The following is a 17,864-nucleotide window of genomic DNA, read 5'->3' as shown; positions in this document are numbered from 1 at the left end:
TCTCTTTGCAACTCCTTCTGGCCCAAGAGTGGAACTGCTGAGGTCCCCTTCTTGAAGATATGGCTGCCTCTTAGTCTTCTCAGACTGGGCTCAGGTGCTGGCACAGAGCTTGGCATGGCAGAGTGGCTCCAAGATAACAGATTGGTGGCGTTCAGCTCCTCCAAAGAGAGGAGTAGCGAGTGTGGATTGTCAGCCAACAGGAACAGATCAGAAGTGAATGCAGTGAGTTTTGAAGGACGTTGTAACCCCAGGTGATTGGATTAAAGCCCCCTCCAGTTACAGATCCACTGCCTACTTATAGGCACTTTATGTTGTCCATCACATCCAGGCAGGGCTCAGTTTGTGATCACATGCCAAAAATGAATGTCCATTTGGGTGCCTACTTGTCTGAAGGAGGCGTCAGCTCATCTGTGATTTACACCTTTGTTATCAGATGACCAAAGTGTTGGTATGGGCGGCCATTCAGCCATTGGCCCCAGAATGCATGGTAAGGAGGAAAAGGGCTTTCTCCACCCCTGTCTCGCCAGGTCTTGTGTTCCACTAAAAAGCCTAGCCGGATAGGCAATGCCCACTTTGTCCTACACAAGTCAATCCCATTGAAATGGTGTGTGAGTGGGGTGGGATTTGAAGCTGACAGTACATGCAGGAAAACTCACAAACATCTCACAGCTGAAGGAAGTTTGCATAGGGGAGAAGTCAAAAATGTCACCAAGTCAATGTCATAGAAAATCCTACAAGAAATCATCTCTGCTAAAGGGGGGCAATACCAGTTTCTGAGGCCAAGGGTTGGCTTACTTTTCCCCTGTAGACTAATACATCTATTGATATTTTTGTTGAATAAATTGATTGAAGAGGCAAATTAATCTTTGTGTTTCTAATTGACATATGGTATGTCACCTTTATCTATACTGCAACGGACTGGCGACCTGCCCAGGGTTTTTTCCTGCCTTGTGCCCAATACGCCAAACCCTCCAAACGTGGAACGACCCTAATCTCGGGTTAGACAATGACATGATGTGACCTTTATCTTCTTGTTTGCCCGATCAAATGTGTTGAAAAAGTTAACACCCTAAATGGGGGGTACTTAGTTTTTCACACAATTACGTCTACTATCAATTTTCAGTTCATCCAATGCGGGATCGTCCCCCATCCTCGGCCCTGAGGGTGCTGGGTTGGGCTCAACGCCAAATTGCTGAGACATTCGATTCTACACTTGGAGCGGAAACGCTGACGCGCGCGCGCGCGCTGGGTTTACCAGCGTTAGCGGTCCCTTTAAGGCTCCGCCCACCCACTGGCACCCGCCGCATGCGTGTCCGCCCTTCGAAGTCACGTGACGCGAGTCTTGTGACTCGCAGCCTGACATCGGGGCGCTTCATTGTTTTTTTTTTTTAAACTGAAGTTTCGCTTTAGAGTTGCGGAAATCTTAAAAAGTGTTTGAGGAAAATGCGTAGCGTTCAACGTCCGACGCTTCCGTGAGGCCGACGCTGCGCACCATCGAGCTTCACTCCGTTCTTCTCATTCGCCTCGCGGCAACTTTTGCCTTTATTTTATTTTAATTTTTTTGTCTGCCGCTCCCTTCAAGGAGGTCTCATTGCCGACGATGGATAACAAGCCCCTTCTGCAGGAACGACCCCCCGCCTATGCTACTGTGCCTGGGAGCTACGAGTACGGGCCGCCGGGCAACTACGGGACGATTCCAGCACCCTGTCCTCCGGCGCCCCCGCCACCCTACTCATACCCGGAGGGTCCAGGTGGGTGCCCGCCTCTTAACGGCGTTCTCTTCACTCCTTATCGCCGAGATTTGCTTTGCGGGGGTCCTCTGCTGCGGACCCTTCGCTAGCCACTTGTTAGCCCCGTGGCTGTCGCTGTGTCTTCTGTGTGTCCTCTGTCTGTCCACCTTCAGATATTTAGTTGTGTCTGCACCCGGGTGTAGCCTTAGACTTCTTTGACACCGACCCGGCCCCCCGCGACCGTCCTTGTCTTTGGCATGGCCCCCAGTTTAGGTGTTTGATATATTCTGTTGTCCGGTTCGTTGTCGTTTGTGCTCCCGTGACGTGGTCTTAACTGCGCTATATGAAGTCCACCTGGCTGGCCGACATCCCCCTTCAGCACTTTGTCGTTCGTAGTCCACGCCCAAGGCACAGACCGTCGCCTTGATTGCTTCTTTCTTGTTGCTGACCGCAGCTCCCTCTCTGCCTCTGGCATCCTAAATCCACGTCCAGTTCCCTTGCCACTTTTGACACTTTGATGAGTGGCTTCCAACCCCGTCCAGATGTTTAATGTCCAGGCCTCTTGATCCCTGGGGGTCTTTTCTCAGCCCTTGATCAGCTTTATGAGGTCAATGTCCATGACCGAGATCACGCTCCTAGCTGTTCCTGCAGTTTCAAGTCCATCGCACTGCTCTTCTCTTTCTTGATTCTTTGCCATCGAGGTCCAAGTCCTGCTGTCTCCCACCATTTCTCTGACACAGGTGCCACTTCATCTCTTTACTGTCCAGACAGTTTCAAGTGGTGTCTGCACCCCAGTCCCGGATCGTCTTACTTTAGTCGCAGTTGTTTGATGATTCATCTTTATGAAGTCCATCTCATGTTCCAGGTCCATGGTGTCCACATCCTTATCCAGGTTACAGTTCTCCATTTTGTTGTTTTCTTTTTTTCTTTAATTCTTCCCTTGGTCCTGATTGCTATTATTGGTGCCTTCCATTTACCCATGTCCCCCAACACAAGCTGCACTTTTACTCTTTAATACCCGGGTTTCTCATTTCAGGTCCCACTCCAGCTCCTTGCTGTCCACATCCTCGACCTTCTTTGTTCCCAACTGTTGTCGTTGCTGCCCTGCCTCCATTGTCTAGTTCCCTTGGCCCAAGCTCTACTTTTCATTCTTTCTCAATTGAGATTTCCAGTTGAGCTCTTTGGTGCCCGGTCAGCCATTTCCTTCCCACACCCCCTCCCCCAAGTCTGTCTTTGGTGAAGTCCAACTTCCTATCCCAGTTCCCCAGTGCAGCTGGTATGTTCTCTAGAGCCCCCCACACAAGGAGCCCAGTTTGTCTTCAGACTTCACTTTTATGTGGCACGTGCAGCCGTCTCTTATCTGTTCTTCATCTTCTAACATGGATGTCCAGTATGGGCTCATAGCAAGTTGGCACCTGTCTCAGAAAGCTGAAAAAGGTGTCAGATTTAACTATTCTGTGCACAATCCACTTGTGAATTTCCCCTTGGGATTAATAAAGTATCTATCAATTATATAGTGCCTTTCACATCTATCTATCTATTAGATAGATAGGATAGGAAAGGCACTATATAATAGATAGATAGATAGATAGATGTGAAAGGCACTATATAATAGATAGATAGAAAAGCACTATATAATAGATAGATAGATAGAAAAGCACTATATAATAGATAGATAGATAAGGCACTAGTTATCTATCTATCTATCTATTATATAGTGCCTTTCACTCCTATCTATCTATCTATTAGATAGATAGGATAGGAAAGGCACTATATAATAGAGAGATAGATAGGATAGGAAAGGCACTATATAATAGATAGCTAGATAGGATAGGAAAGGCACTATATAATAGATAGATAGATAGGATAGGAAAGGCACTATATAATAGATAGATAGGATAGGAAAGGCACTATATAATAGATAGATAGATAGGATAGGAAAGGCACTATCTATCTATCTATCTATTATATAGTGCCTTTCTATCTATCTATCTATCTATTATATAGTGCCTTTCCTATCCTATCTATCTATTATATAGTGCCTTTCCTATCCTATCTATCTATCTATTATATAGTGCCTTTCCTATCCTATCTATCTATCTATCTATCTATCTATCTATCTATCTATTATATAGTGCCTTTCCTATCCTATCTATCCATCCACAGCAAGCTGGCACTTTTCATTGTAGCATTGGCAAATTGGAGCCATCCCCTAGACCGGGCACCAGACATATGTAGCAAACCATCCATTTTAGAGCCCAAGTATCTTGTATTGTGCAGCGATGCCATTCCTGGCAGCACTGGCCACAAGGTGAGAGTCCTCCCAGGATGGGATGCTAGACTTGCCTGACCATTGATCCCCTTTCTGACTTCTATGTAGAGTCCTTGCTGTCGTGTGTGCAGTCAAATTCTTACTTGGCACGCACTAATTAACATGCGACCCATCACTTACCTAGTTAACTGGTGTGGTGGACAACTGGCACTTGAGCACAAGGCCTGGAAACATCCATGGACCCGGCCCTCGCTGTAAGTGACCATACATCCATTATCTGTACACCCGTCTTTGGGTCCAGTTTGACGGTGCCTTGAGTTGATGCCTGTCACCGCAGCATTGAGCACACGGTGAGGACCATCCCAGGATGGGGCACCTGACGTACCCAACTTATCCACCTGCCTGCTAATTTAGTTTAGGGTTGCGAAGGACTGGACCAGCCATATACAGGGCCATCTCAATAAATTAGAGTATCATCGAAACGTTCATTTATTTCAGAAATGCAATTCAAAAAGAGACATGAATGTCGCTGCCAAGGTAACTCTGGTGTCTGAACGTCTCTGGTGACTCTTCTTATGAAGTTAGAAGACCGATTGGGAGAGCATGGGGGGGTCATGAGGTCGCTAGAAAGGGGTGTGTGGTGCTTCTGATATCTGCAAAAGGACGAAGGTCCAAGTCTTTAGAGCCCCGCTGCTTCCCGTTTGTGAGACATGAACGCTATCCAGAGACCTGAGACGAAGACTGGACTCCTTCATGTGTGTCTCTCCAGAGAGTCCTTGGGTCCCGCTGGTTTGACTTTGTGTTGCTCATGGAGTCCCGAATGAGGCACATGACCTGCATTGTGAGGGAGCGTCAGTTACGGCACTACCGTCATGTGGCGTGTTTCCCCTAGGGTGATCCGGCTCATAAGATCCTCATTGGGGACCTGAGTGGCTGGACCAGGCCAAGGGGTCGCCCACGTAACACCTGGCTGTGGCAGATAGAGGGTCATTTCCGGAGGGTGGGACTGGACTGCCTGTCTGTCTGGGGCGTTGCAAACCAGGATTCTGAGTTGTTTCGTCGTGTAGGCACCTCAACTTGACTTGACTTGACCTCAAAAAGTGAAACTCCTCTATTATATCGATTCATTACACACAGAGTGATATATTTCCAGCGTTTATTTCTTTTCATTTTGCTGATTATGGCCAACAGGTAATGAAAACTCAAAATTCAGTATCTCAGAAAATTAGAATTTTACATAAGACCAATAAAAACAAATGAATCTTAATATAGAAATGTTGGCCCACTGAAGAGTCTGTCCATGAACACACTCAATACTCGGTCGGGGCTCCTTTTGCATGATGTGGAGTGGCATGGAGGCGATCAGCCCGTGGCACTACTGAGGTGTTATGGAAGCCCAGGATGCTTTGATAGCGAGCGGCCTTCAGCTCCTCTGCATTGTTGGCTCTGGTGTCTGTCATCTTCCTCTTGACACTACCCCTTTAGGTCGGGCGAGTTTGCTGGCCAGTCAAGCACAGTGACACTACGGTCATTAAACCAGGTATTGGTACATTTGGCAGTGTGGGCGGGTGCCAAGTCCACCTGGAAAATGAAATCAGCCTCTCCATAAAGTTTGTCAGCAGAGGTCCTCATGAAGTGCTCTCTAAAATGTCCTGGCAGACGGCTGGCTGTGCTGACTTTGAACTTGATAAAACACAACGGACCGACACCAGCAGATGACATGGCTCCGCAAATCATCACTGACTGTGGACACTTCACACCGGACCCTCAAGCAACTTGGATTCTGTGCCTCTCCACTCTTCCTCCAGACTCCTTGATTTCCAAATGAAATGCAAAATTGACTTTCATCAGCTGCGGTGGGCTGGCATCCTGCCCAGGGTTTGTTTCCAGCCTTGCGCCCTGTGTTGGCTGGGCTTGGCTCCAGAAGACCCCCGTGACCCTGTAATTAGGATATAGCGGGTTGGATAATAGATGGATGGATAGACTTTCATCAGAAAAGAGGACTTTGGCCCACCGAGCTGTCAACAGTCCAGTCCGTTTTCTCCTCAGCCCAGGTAAGACACTTCTGTCGTTGTCTCTGGTCCAGGAGTGTTGTGACAGTTGTAGCCCACGTCATGGATACACATGTCTATGTGTGGTGGCCCTTGAAGCGCCGACTCCAGCCACAGTCCATTCCTTGGGAATCTCCCCCAAATTCTTCACAATCCTCTCAAGGCTACGCTTATCCCAGTTTCTTGTGCTCCTTTTTCTGCTGCCACATTTTTTTTCCCTTCCTCTCACTTTCCATTAATATGATTGGATACGGCACTCTGGGAAGAGCCAGCGTCTTTAGCAGTGACCTTTGCTGGCTTGTGGAGGGTGTCGGTGACTGTCTTCTGGACAACGGTCAAGTCAGCAGTCTGATTGTGTGGCCTACAGACTGAGAGACCCTTTCAAGGCTCAGGACCCCTTTGCAGGTGTTTTGGGTTCATTAGCTGAGTGGAGTTGTAATAATAATCCTCTTTAATAAAACCCCTATGTATGTGTGCGCATGCGCGGGGACGCACGTGTTCAGTCACTCCCTGTGCAAAGAGACAGACACAAACACACACGAGAGAGAGACAGACAGACAGACAGACAGACAGACACACACACACGCGTGCACGAGAGAGAGACAGACAGACAGACAGAGACACACGAGAGAGAGAGAGAGACAGACGCACACACACACGAGAGAGAGACAGACAGACAGACAGACAGAGACACACGAGAGACAGAGACAGAGACACACACACACACACACACACACACACACACACACACACGAGCACGTGCGCGCATTGTTGTAATGTTACTTTTCTTGGTTGTTTATTAAATTGCGTATTTTTTCATTTTTTTTCCCTGCGCTTAAAACTCATTAAAAAAAAAGTGTTTTTAGTGAGCAGTTCATAGCGCTATAGTGCGAACTCTTGCAGTGTTAGTTTTCTCTGTTGTTCAATGTTTTCTTAGTGTTCTTCATTTAGTTTACTATTACGCTGTGCATTCAATGGTGTAATTAACTATATTTGTGCTTAAAAAAATATATTTTACATACATTTCAGTTCATACGATCTGGAACGGATTAATTATATTTACATACAATCCTATGGGGGAAATTACTTTGGTTCACGACCACATCCGGTTACAACCAGAGTTTTGGACTGGATTATGGTCGTGAACCGATGTTCCACTGTATTACTGTCAGACCAAATGACAGGCATTTTACAGAAATACAAACCAGTATAACTGAGAGGCACACAATACAGTGACGCATATTACAGCCACATACAAGGTCCCTTGCCATTTAATATCGACTGTTCCTACTAATGTTTATGCACTACTGTTCTAGCGCCGGTTATTGTAACGGGTTTAATGTCTAGTAATAATAATAATAATGTAGCGCCTTTCATACACTTCAGGGACAATTCAATACACACATTAACAAGACATTAGAAGTCACATACACAAAAATAATACTACTCATTGAAGAGAGGTGTTTTTAACAGAAGTTTGAAATGAATAATAGATTTTTCCAAGCGAAGGCTGAGAATGAGAGAATTCCAAATTTTAGGGGCCATCACACTGAAAGCTCTGCTCTGCCCTCCCCCCCGTAGTTACTAACCTGCATTTAGGTGTCCGATGATCTTAATGCACAGGCAGGAGTGGAAGGAAGCAGCAGCTCTGACAGATAATGAGGGGCCACTAAACCATGAAGGGCTTTAAAGATAAATAGATACTTTATTAATCCCAAGGGGAAATTCACACACTCCAGCAGCAGCATACTGATAAAGAACAATATTAAATTAAAGAGTGATAACAATGAAGGTATAACAGACAATAACTTTGTATAATTTTAACGTTTACCCCCCCAAGGTGGAATTGAAGAGTCGCATAGTGTGGGGTCTCCTCAGTCTGTCAGTGCAGCAGGACGGTGACAGCAGTCTGTCGCTGAAGCTGCTCCTCTGTCTGGAGATGATCCTGTTCAGTGGATGCAGTGGATTCTCCATGATTGACAGGAGTCTGCTCAGCGCCCGTCGCTCTGCCACGGATGTCAAACTGCCCAGCTCCGTGCCTACAATAGAGCCTGCCTTCCTCACCAGTTTGTCCATACGTGAGGCGTCCCTCTTCTTTATGCTGCCTCCCCAGCACACCACCGTATAGAAGAGGGCGCTCGCCACAACCGTCTGTTAGAACATCTGCAGCATCTTATTGCAGATGTTGAAGGACATCAAAAGTGAGAAGAATCATTTTATATTGGATTCTTGAAGAAACTGGCAACCAATGCAAATCATGGAGGACAGGAGTGATGTGAGCAGATGTTTTAGTGTGTGTAAGTAAATGAATTCTGAACATACTGTAATCTCTTTTAATAGATATAAATGATTTAGATAGGAATATAAGTAACAGGCTTACTTATATTAGGTTTGGTTTAGGTTTAGGTTTGCAGATGATACCAAGATAGGTGGATTGGCAGATAACCTGGAATCCGTTATATCATCGTAGAAGGACTTGGACAGCAGACAGGCTTGGGCAGATTTATGGCAAATGTCAGTAAATGTAAAGAATTACACATAGGAAGTAAAAATGTGAGGTCTGAATACACAATGGGCGGTCAGAAAAATCGAGAGTCCACCTTATGAGAAGGATTTAGGAGTCATAGCGCCGTAGCTCTCAATGGACAAAGTTCTGTAGGTGGGTTCTAGAATTTTCTCAATCCATTTGAGGGTTGTGGGGGGTTTCAGAGGCTATCCCACCCAGACTGGGCCAAGTTTGCAGATGACACCAAGAGAGGTGGATTGGCAGATAATCGAGAATCCATTATATCATCACAGAATGGCTTGGGCAGATTTGTGGCAGAGGACATTTAATGTCAGTAAATGTAAAGAATTACACACAGGACGTAAAAATGTGAGGTTTGAATACACGATGGGCGTTCGGGGAAAAATCGAGAGTCCACCTTATGAGAAGGATTTAGGTGTCACAGTATCGACTTCCAGACAGTGTTCAGAAGGCTAACAGAATGTCAGGTTATATAGCGCCTTGGCGTGTGGAGTACAAGTCACAGGAGGTGACGCTCAACCTTTATAACACACTGGTGAGGCCTCATCTGGAGTCATGAGTGACGTTTGGGTCTCCAGGCTACAAAAAGGACATAACCGCGCTAGAGAAGGTCCAGAGAAGAGCGACTACAGGGGATGAGTTAGGAGGAAAGATTCAAAGAGCTGAGCCTTAAGGAGATGAAGAGGAGACCTGACTGCAGTGTTTAAAACTCTGAGGTGAATCAGTCCAGTGGATCGAGACGGTGACTTTAAAATCAGTTCATGAAGAACACGGGGACACAGTCGGAAACTTGTGAAGGGTGAATTTCGCACAAACATTAGGAAGTTTTTCTTTACACAAAGAACGATAGACACTAAGCGACCAAGTAGTGTGGCAGACAGTAAGACTTTAGGGACTTTCCAAACTCGACTCGACTATAAGCAGACAGGACTGGCGAGCCTCCTCCCGTCCAGACTGTTCTAATGTTCTAAGTCATAACAATAATCCTCTTTATTGAATTTTTGGTAATAAATAAAATTTCAACAATAAACAGAATAAAAAAACACTACAAACGGAGCCATAGAACACTGGAGACGTCAAACTGTGAGAGCACTGAAATACGACTACCGTATTTACTCGCGTTCAGGTTCTCCCGCGGTTAAGTCGGGGCTTGATTTACTGTATAATTTCTGGTATTTTATAATGTCGGTCATATACGGTGAATGCAGAAAACTCGCACTATTAGTCCAAGAGATTATGATATGCCAAAGGCCGCCCACCTGAGAGAGTCACCATGGGGCACAAGGCCTTTTGTGCCTACGTGACCATACGGTGATACCCGCACTGTTTCGAAGCAACATTTGCACTGATTTGTGTTTTTTGTGTCTCACACCCTCACACTCCTTTATCGTAAGAGCAACCCTTATCTACGATCAGAAGAAAATATGAAGCTGGTTTTAAATTAAACATTGAAGTGGCAAAAGAAACTGGCAACTGTGCTGCTGCAACAAAATTCGATGCGTCTGAGAAACTGATGAGAGATCAGAGGAGGAAAAAAGATGTAAAAAATTTAGTGTTTTCAGTCGGGGTCTGATTTTTATGATCGATTTTTTTTTTTTTGGGTTTCAAGACCCGACTTATACGCGAGTATATACGGTAAATTAAAAATGATTTTCCTGGTTTTACTTTAATCTCCCACAAATCCCTTTTTCTGCATGAAGAACACGGGGGACACAGTCGGAAACTTGTGAAGGGTGAATTTCGCACAAACATTAGGAAGTTTTTCTTTACACAAAGAACGATAAGACACTAAGCGACCAAGTAGTGTGGCAGACAATAAGACTTTAGGGACTTTCCAGACTCGACTCGACTATAAGCAGACAGGACTGGCGAGCCTCCTCCCGTCCAGACTGTTCTAATGTTCTATTGATAGATTGAGTCGGGAGGCCATAAAACAAAGCATTGCAATCGTCCAGACGGGTGTAGTGATGAAAGCGTGGATGGAGCGTCTCAGTATCTTTCACACGGAGGAAAGAATGCCGACGAGCGATGTTACAAAGACGAAGAAAAGCCGTCTGTACTATTGAGCTGATGTGTGATTGAAAAGTAAGAAGCTGATCAAAGATGGCACCCAGATTACAGACTGACGCCGAGGGTGTCAACTAGGATCCCATCGACGTCAATTTTTAGCCCATGAAGGGTAGAGAGGACAGATTTGGTACCAACTAATAAGATTTCTGTTTTATCAGGATTGAGTCGTAGAAAATGATCTGCCATCCAGTGGTTGATTTCCCGAATGCAGTCAGTCAGTTCATAAAGTTGTGTGTCATCGGCATAGCAGGGGAGGCTCGGACCATCCTGACGAACTCTCTCACCTAACGAGGGCATTGAGATGTTAAAGAGGATTGGACCGAGAACTGACCCTTGAGGGATACCCTGTGCGAGTGAAGCAGTGGCAGGTTTGCGTTCCCTAATGAAGACGTAGTACTGGCGATCACTGAGGTGTGATGTGAACCAAGAAAGAGCGGCACCAGGGATGCCAACGGCTGAAAGTCGGGACAGTAAAATGCTATCCAGCACTGTGCCAAGTCAAGAAGAACTAGAATAGCGGTCATCCCAGAATCTGCGGTTATAAGTAAGCCATTGGCTACCTTAAGTAAAGGTGACACCGGGTGTCTACAATGTGGAAATTGTTCACAATAATCTTCTTCTTCTTTCGGCCGCTCCCGTTAGGGGTCGCCACAGTGGATCATCATCTTCCTGTCCTCGTCCTCTTGCTCTGTCACCCCCATCACCTGCATGTCCTCTCTCACCACATCCATAAACCTCCTCTTAGGCCTTCCTCTTCTCCTCTTGCCTGCCAGCTCTACCCTTAGCACCCTTCGCCCAATATACCCAGCATCTCTCCTCTGCACATGTCCACACCAACACAATCTCGCCTCTCTGACCAACCTGAGCCGACCCTCTAATGTCCTCATTTCTAATCCTGTCCGTCCTCCTCACCCCCAATGCCAATCTTAACATCTTTAACTCTGGCACCTCCAGCTCTGTCTCCTGTGCCACCGCCACCAGCCCACATAACATAGCTGGTCTCACTACTGTCCTGTAGACCTTCCCTGTCACTCTTGCTGATACCCGTCTGTCACAGATCACTCCTGACACTCTTCTACCTCCACCATCTCTTCTTCACTTCTCTTCCACAGTTTTCTGAGATACTGAATTTTGAGTTTTCATTCGCTATAAGCCATCACCCGCAAAATGAAAAGAAATCTTCTTCCTAGCGTTAGTCCCCCGCGGTCACAGGGTCCGCTTGTCTGCAACGTCTCCTCCAGGGCGTCCTCCTGGGCAACACCAATGAAATGAAATGAACGCTTGAAATGAATCTCTAGAATATACGAGTTTCACTTTCTGAATAAATGAACTTTTCGATGATATTCCAGTTTATTGAGATGCCCCTGTATACCCGTGCCATGCCTCCATTATCCGTTCATCCATCTTCAAGTCTCGTTACCCGGTTTTTGGTGAGATGATGAGCAGTGGTGCCTTGGGTGGATGGCAGGAACCATCCCAGGACAGGGTGCCAGACATTACTGTTCTAATCTACTCCTCTGGTTTATGGTGGCTGCTGCCCACCCACCCAAGAGTCCTTCCACACGAGGCCTCCAACCAGCTTTGGACACGGCGGGACACCTACCATCCAGTTTAGGGTGGGCAGCACTGGGCACAAGGTGTGAGACCCATGCCAGGATGGGACATTGGACATACCTAACCACCCATCTGTTTTATAACCTGCTTGTCTGGGATGTGGAGAACTGAAGCCTGAACACAAGGCCTGGGGCCAGTCGGCCATCTTCAAGCCTGGTTATCCAGTTTTGGCACGTGACGAGCTTGCGCTTATCCTGGCAGAAATGGGGCGCAGGGCAAGAACCATCCCATGATGTTTGGGGTGTCAGATCTTTATACTTCCAACCATTTTGTAATCCACATATTTAGTTTGGGGTTGTAGGGAACCAGCTGTGAATGGGTGCCACTTCAGATCAGGGCGTATTCATGACCATGTCCACACACCGCTTGTCCAGGGCACTTTTAAGGTGCCAGTTTAGCAAAGCTGGGATGTGTAAGGAAAACTGGAGGAGCAGGAGAGAAAAAAGGACCACAGGGAGAACTTGCAGAGTCCACTGAGGTAGGCTTAGGGCTTGAACCCAGGATGTTGGGTCTGTGAGGCTCCAGTGCTAACACACACACACACACACACTTGTGATCAATCCCGAGGAGTTCATCTGTGCACTCGCTGACAAATAAAAGGGAAATAAATAAAAAGGGAAATTGCATTGTTTCAAAGTCTAAAGGAAAGCAATGCAGCATATGACACAAGTGTGACATTTACAGGAAGAGTCGTGTCCACTCGGGCGCCTGACTTTCTGATGTCACCACCCTGGCCGTCGCGCTCATTGCACTTTGATTTTGATGACTTCTTCCCTGACGCAGACCCTCGCTCGTCCCCTGACCGATTTCAGAGCCCTGATCTACAGTCGCGGCCTAAAGTTTGGAGGAGGCCCCAAGTGTTGGTTTTCACAAAGTCCTCTGCTTCAGTGTTTTTAGATGTTTTGGTCAGATGTTCCTGTGGTACAAGCAGTTCAGCTGAAGCTGAAATACCCAGTGTGTACCCGCATGTATATGTACAGTATATGTGTACATTGTTTGACCAGGATGAAAACCACACTGTTCCCCCTGAATCCGAGGTTCAACTATCTGACAGACCCTCCTCTCCAGGACCCCTGAATAGACTGTTCCAGGGAGGCTGAGGAGTGTGATCCCTCTGTAGTTGGAACACACCCTCCGGTCCCCTTTCTTAAAGAGGGGGACCTCCACCCCGGTCTACAATTCCAGAGGCACTGTCCCCAAAGAGACGTGTCAACCAAAATAGTCCTACAACATCCAGAGCCTTGAGGAACTCTGGGCGTATCTCATCCACCCCCCGGGGCCTTGCCACCAAGGAGTTTTTTCACCACCTCGGTGACCTCAGATTCCTGCCTGGCGCCCTGTGTTGGCTGGGATTGGCTCCAGCAGACCCCCGTGACCCTGTAGTTAGGATATAGCAGGTTGGATGATGGATGAATGGCTATCTATCTATAAAAGATTTCTTCCTTAATGCCAGTGAAGACCAAGACGTACGTTTGTTCGCTGCACGTCGCCGTTTCTCCCCGTGTCTCACACCCCGCTAAGGCCACAGTAGAAGAGCCTGTGACGTTAGACGATTTTTCCAGCGATTTCCTTTTTTTTTTTTTCCTTCTCCAGTCATAGCCTTCATTTACATCAGGGGGTCCCCAACTCCAGTCCTGGAGGGCCGCAGTGCCTGTAGTTTGTCATTCTAACCATTTCCTTAATTAGTGACCTGTTTTTACTACTAATTACCATCATTTAATTCTTTGCTATTTGAGACTCGGACCCTTTAAATCAGGGGTCGCCAGCTCCGGTCCTGAAGGACCACCGTGGCTGCAGATTTTCATTCTAACCCTTTTCTTAATGAGTTCTTTTGAATTCATTTGAGTTGCTCTTGAAGACTCGGACCCCTCAATTGTTTCTTTTTCCTCAGTTAGCAGCCAAACAATAACGAGACCCAGAACAGGACCATCTCACTGTGACCAGCACACGTCTTCTTTTTATTTGTTTATTTTAATGGTGTCGGGGGTGTGGTCAGCTCGGGGGGGGGGGGGGGGTGTATGCATGAGGTACCCTCGATGGTCTTCTTGTCAGAACTGTGGTGGAAACTGTTAGCCACAGCTCCCCCTGTCATCCCAGGCTGGCTCATGTTTACGAGTGGCCAGCAGTTCCTGTTGTTATCAATATAGCGCCTTTCATCGCGTGTGCCTCTGTGGTGGACTCTAATGGAGAGGTGGGTGGGGGGGTCATCGATGGACTTAAACGAGGGGGCAGGTTGGGGTTTTGCTATCACTGGCAGGGTCATCAGTGGGGTCCTTGGATTTTTTTTTTCTTTTGCCCAGCTTGTCTCGATTGGTGGCAGCAGGTTTGTCTTGTTTTTTTTTTTCCCCCCCCAACCTCGTGAGGGGCCACACGCTGTCATCCTGTCACGTGGCGGGTGAAAATGAAGGCAAAGGCCTGAAGTGTGAGCCCCTCACTGGATGCACTTTGATTACTAAAGAATGACAGACGTGCCGATGCCAACATGTCACTTGGACTTTCTGCTTCTTTCTCTTTCTGTTCCTCTTTCGTCACCTCAGCCCCTCTGTTGACCCGCACCACCTCCCCGTGACCAGGGTGCTGATGGCTGACTAAACAGGGGCCACGGTTAATGAGTAACGGCTCCTCCCACGCTGGCACTCGCCTGACGAGTGGCATGGCGACGCCAACGGGACATTGGACTTTATTATATGACAGCTATGGGGGGTGGGGGGTTGGCACTCATCCAGGCCGTCCCTGGTGTGATTTGTGGAAATGTGGAACTGCCAGCTGGACTCAGTTTCTGCTTTGCCAGCTCAGCTTGGCTCTCCATTAAGAGGCAATTAAATGAAGTGAAATGCGCAGGGTGGGCCGCCTTCACCGGTCCGCTGGGGTCAGCAGAGCCAAAACGCAGACCTCGCCTCCTGGGGTTGGCAGGCTGGGCTGCGGGGTCATTTGCCCAGGACTGGATTCTTTCCTGGTTGGCAGAGGGTGGTTTCACCTCATGGGTTTGCTGCGTGGTGTCATTAAAAGTGACTGTTGGTGGGGGGCACAGTGGTCCTTAGTCGGGAGGAAGGCCCTTTGAAATGTGGGAGTGAACATCACAAATGTGCGTGTCCTGTGCCTGAATGCCCAGTTGCTGAGCTTTACTCGAGTTGACCAGCAGAGGGGGCGATTTCCTTATTTTTTTTTATTTTTTTTTATTTTTTTTAACCATCCCAGTGGGTGTTGCCTTGGCAACAAGCATTCCACACTCTTCCTGGCCAGAGTTCTACTTACTGATATTCCTGTGTATGACCCCCCCAACCCTAGGTGGGTATGTGTGTAAAGCATTCATATTGAAACTGACTGGCACCCAGTCCAGGGTTGGTGCCCACCTCGCTCTTGATGCTGCTGGGATGATCTCCTACCCCTTGGTATGAATATATTGATAGTGGTTGGGGGGGTTTGTGACTGCCACCAATGACAAGATCCTGGTCTCGTCCGCATGGGCAGAGTCTTCAGCACTTTCACTCCTCTTGTGCCACTTAATGCTGGTGTGTTCTGGGTCATCGATGAATGGCGCTATAGAAACTAAAAGGGTATCTCTGCCCACTTTGACCACATCCATTTCATTCTATTTTTTTTTCCTTCTTAATAATTTTTATGTTTTTGTTTTATTCTCTCATTAGGTTTTGTGCCACCTGCAGCCCCCCTCGGCCCCGTGGCTCAACAGCCCACCTTTTCAAGCACTTACACCATCGTCCAGCCCTCTGTGGTGGTTGTGGGCGGCTGCCCAGCCTGCAGGTAGGTACAGGTTTGGCATATTTGTGCATTCGTCATATTGGGGGCTGCTGATTTCTTTAACGGGGGTGCAAAAATGTAAACTCTTGAGGCACTGGAAGGGGTCTGCCTATTGAGGACAACAGCAAATAGCCGTAAAATCCTTCCCTGCAGTGGGCACTATAAATCTGAACACACGCAGTACACCAAGCATGTCGGTTGATGGCATGGGGGGGGGGTACCATTCCCTCACCCATGGCACTCCCAGGGAGTTGTACCGTGCAGCAGGTGTCACCACTGTCGGCACATGATGGGCATTGGCTGATGGCATGAAGGGCACCTCTCCCTCACCCATGGCACTCACTGGTAGTTTGGCTCTTCTGCAGCAGATGCCAGCATGTGCCCATCACTGTTTGCACATAATAGCATTGCACTTCCCCAGGATGGCATATCTTTTGCGTTGGTGCCTTTGGTATTGTTATTATTTATGCTTTGTTTAATTCTATTAATAAGAAAAGGAAAAAGTCTCCACTCCAAATGATCGTGAAATCACGAAAGAAGGTTCCAAGAACAAAGGAGAGACCCATACTGGCAAACCAAGAAGTGCATGGTGGTGCCATGGGCACTTTGTTAATTTCATTACTGGCAGGTCAAACCACTGGGGTTTTGGCCAGTTGTGAAGAGAAAGGAGCTTCCAAGCAGACTGGCACCAGGCTTGGCAGGGTACCAGGTCAGATATTTGAAGGGATGGACCATCTGGTAGCACCAAAGGGTGGTACAGCCAGTGGGCAGTAAGAAAATCGCCCGCTTAGGGAGAGAAGGTGTTTTCTAGTTACAGATGCTGAAAGAAGTGGGCATTCAAATAGGTTTCAGATGGTTCTACGTGGGTCATGCCAAATTATGCCAACATAAAGTTTCTTTTCTTGATTTGAACAAAGTTGAATGTCTGGGTCTTTCTAGAAATGCCCTGCTGACAACCCAAACTGCGTTTCACTTTTGAGGTGACAGATGGTAGTCGTGACATTGGGCACTTCAAAATACAAGGTTTCATGCCAATCTGTGGAAGCCCTCTAAAATTTTGCTGATATCCATTATTGTTGAAGAGTAGCTGTGCCAGGGGGGCTGTGCCTAACCTTCCACTCTTTGCTCTGTTATCCACAGGGTTGGGGTCCTCGAGGATGACTTCACCTGCTTGGGCATCCTGTGTGCCATCATCTTCTTCCCCATCGGCATTCTCTTCTGCCTGGCCCTCCGCCAGAGGCGCTGTCCGAACTGTGGAGCCACTTTTGGGTGAAGGGCCGAGACAAGGTGCCAAACCCTCTGCCATCCTTTTGCACTGGATGGTCCTTTATATATCTATAAAAAAAAGATTTTCTTTCTCTTTATACTCTTGATTGTATGTTGATGATGCCCGTGCCAATGCCACGCAAGCACGTACGCCCACAGTCCTGCATCGCAACTTTGACTGGCAGGAATTCACTTTTTTTTTTTTTTGCATGAGAAATGAATTGGTGGCAGGTGTGCCAACCTGGAGTTACTTGTAATGTAGCCGTGCCAGCTGCCTCCCTGGTCCATGGTGCCTTTCCAAACAAGAGAAACTTTAATAAGACGATGCTTGGCACGCACTCACCTGCAGCTTCCCTTATTGTGACAGATGCACTGTGCCATCTTGGAGGGAGACTTTTCTGTTATTTTATATACTTGTACCTACCCCATCTCCCTGCCATCCCTCCTGGGCATGACTCTGTGGTGCCCATGTGGGCTGGCAGAGTGGCATTGTCTTTTTTTTTTTTTTGTTTGTGCTTCTCATTCCAGTGGAGTGGCCACTGGGGCGTTAATATAAATGTGCAAATCCGGCCCAA

General features: G+C 47.3%; 1 protein-coding gene across 2 annotated transcripts; it reads left to right on the top strand.

The window, feature by feature from the left end:
* Positions 1-1,378: 1,378 nt before the first annotated feature.
* Positions 1,379-17,627, top strand: bri3 (brain protein I3). Of its 2 annotated transcripts, none has more exons than XM_039774768.1 (3): positions 1,379-1,751; positions 15,912-16,026; positions 17,164-17,627. In XM_039774768.1, exons 1-3 carry the CDS (start codon positions 1,601-1,603, stop codon positions 17,294-17,296), a joined length of 399 nt encoding a protein of 132 aa, XP_039630702.1. In that variant the 5' UTR covers positions 1,379-1,600; the 3' UTR covers positions 17,297-17,627. The 2 variants fall into 2 exon arrangements, with proteins under 2 accessions (XP_039630702.1, XP_039630703.1); XM_039774769.1 differs by lacking the exon at positions 1,379-1,751 and adding an exon at positions 5,934-6,056.
* The last annotated feature ends 237 nt before the right edge of the window (positions 17,628-17,864 follow it).

This window comes from Polypterus senegalus, chromosome 13 (genome assembly GCF_016835505.1).
Source record: "Polypterus senegalus isolate Bchr_013 chromosome 13, ASM1683550v1, whole genome shotgun sequence".
Lineage (NCBI taxonomy): Eukaryota > Metazoa > Chordata > Cladistia > Polypteriformes > Polypteridae > Polypterus > Polypterus senegalus.
Note: the sequence above shows the minus strand (reverse complement) of the source record. Positions and strands in the feature narration are given on the sequence as shown.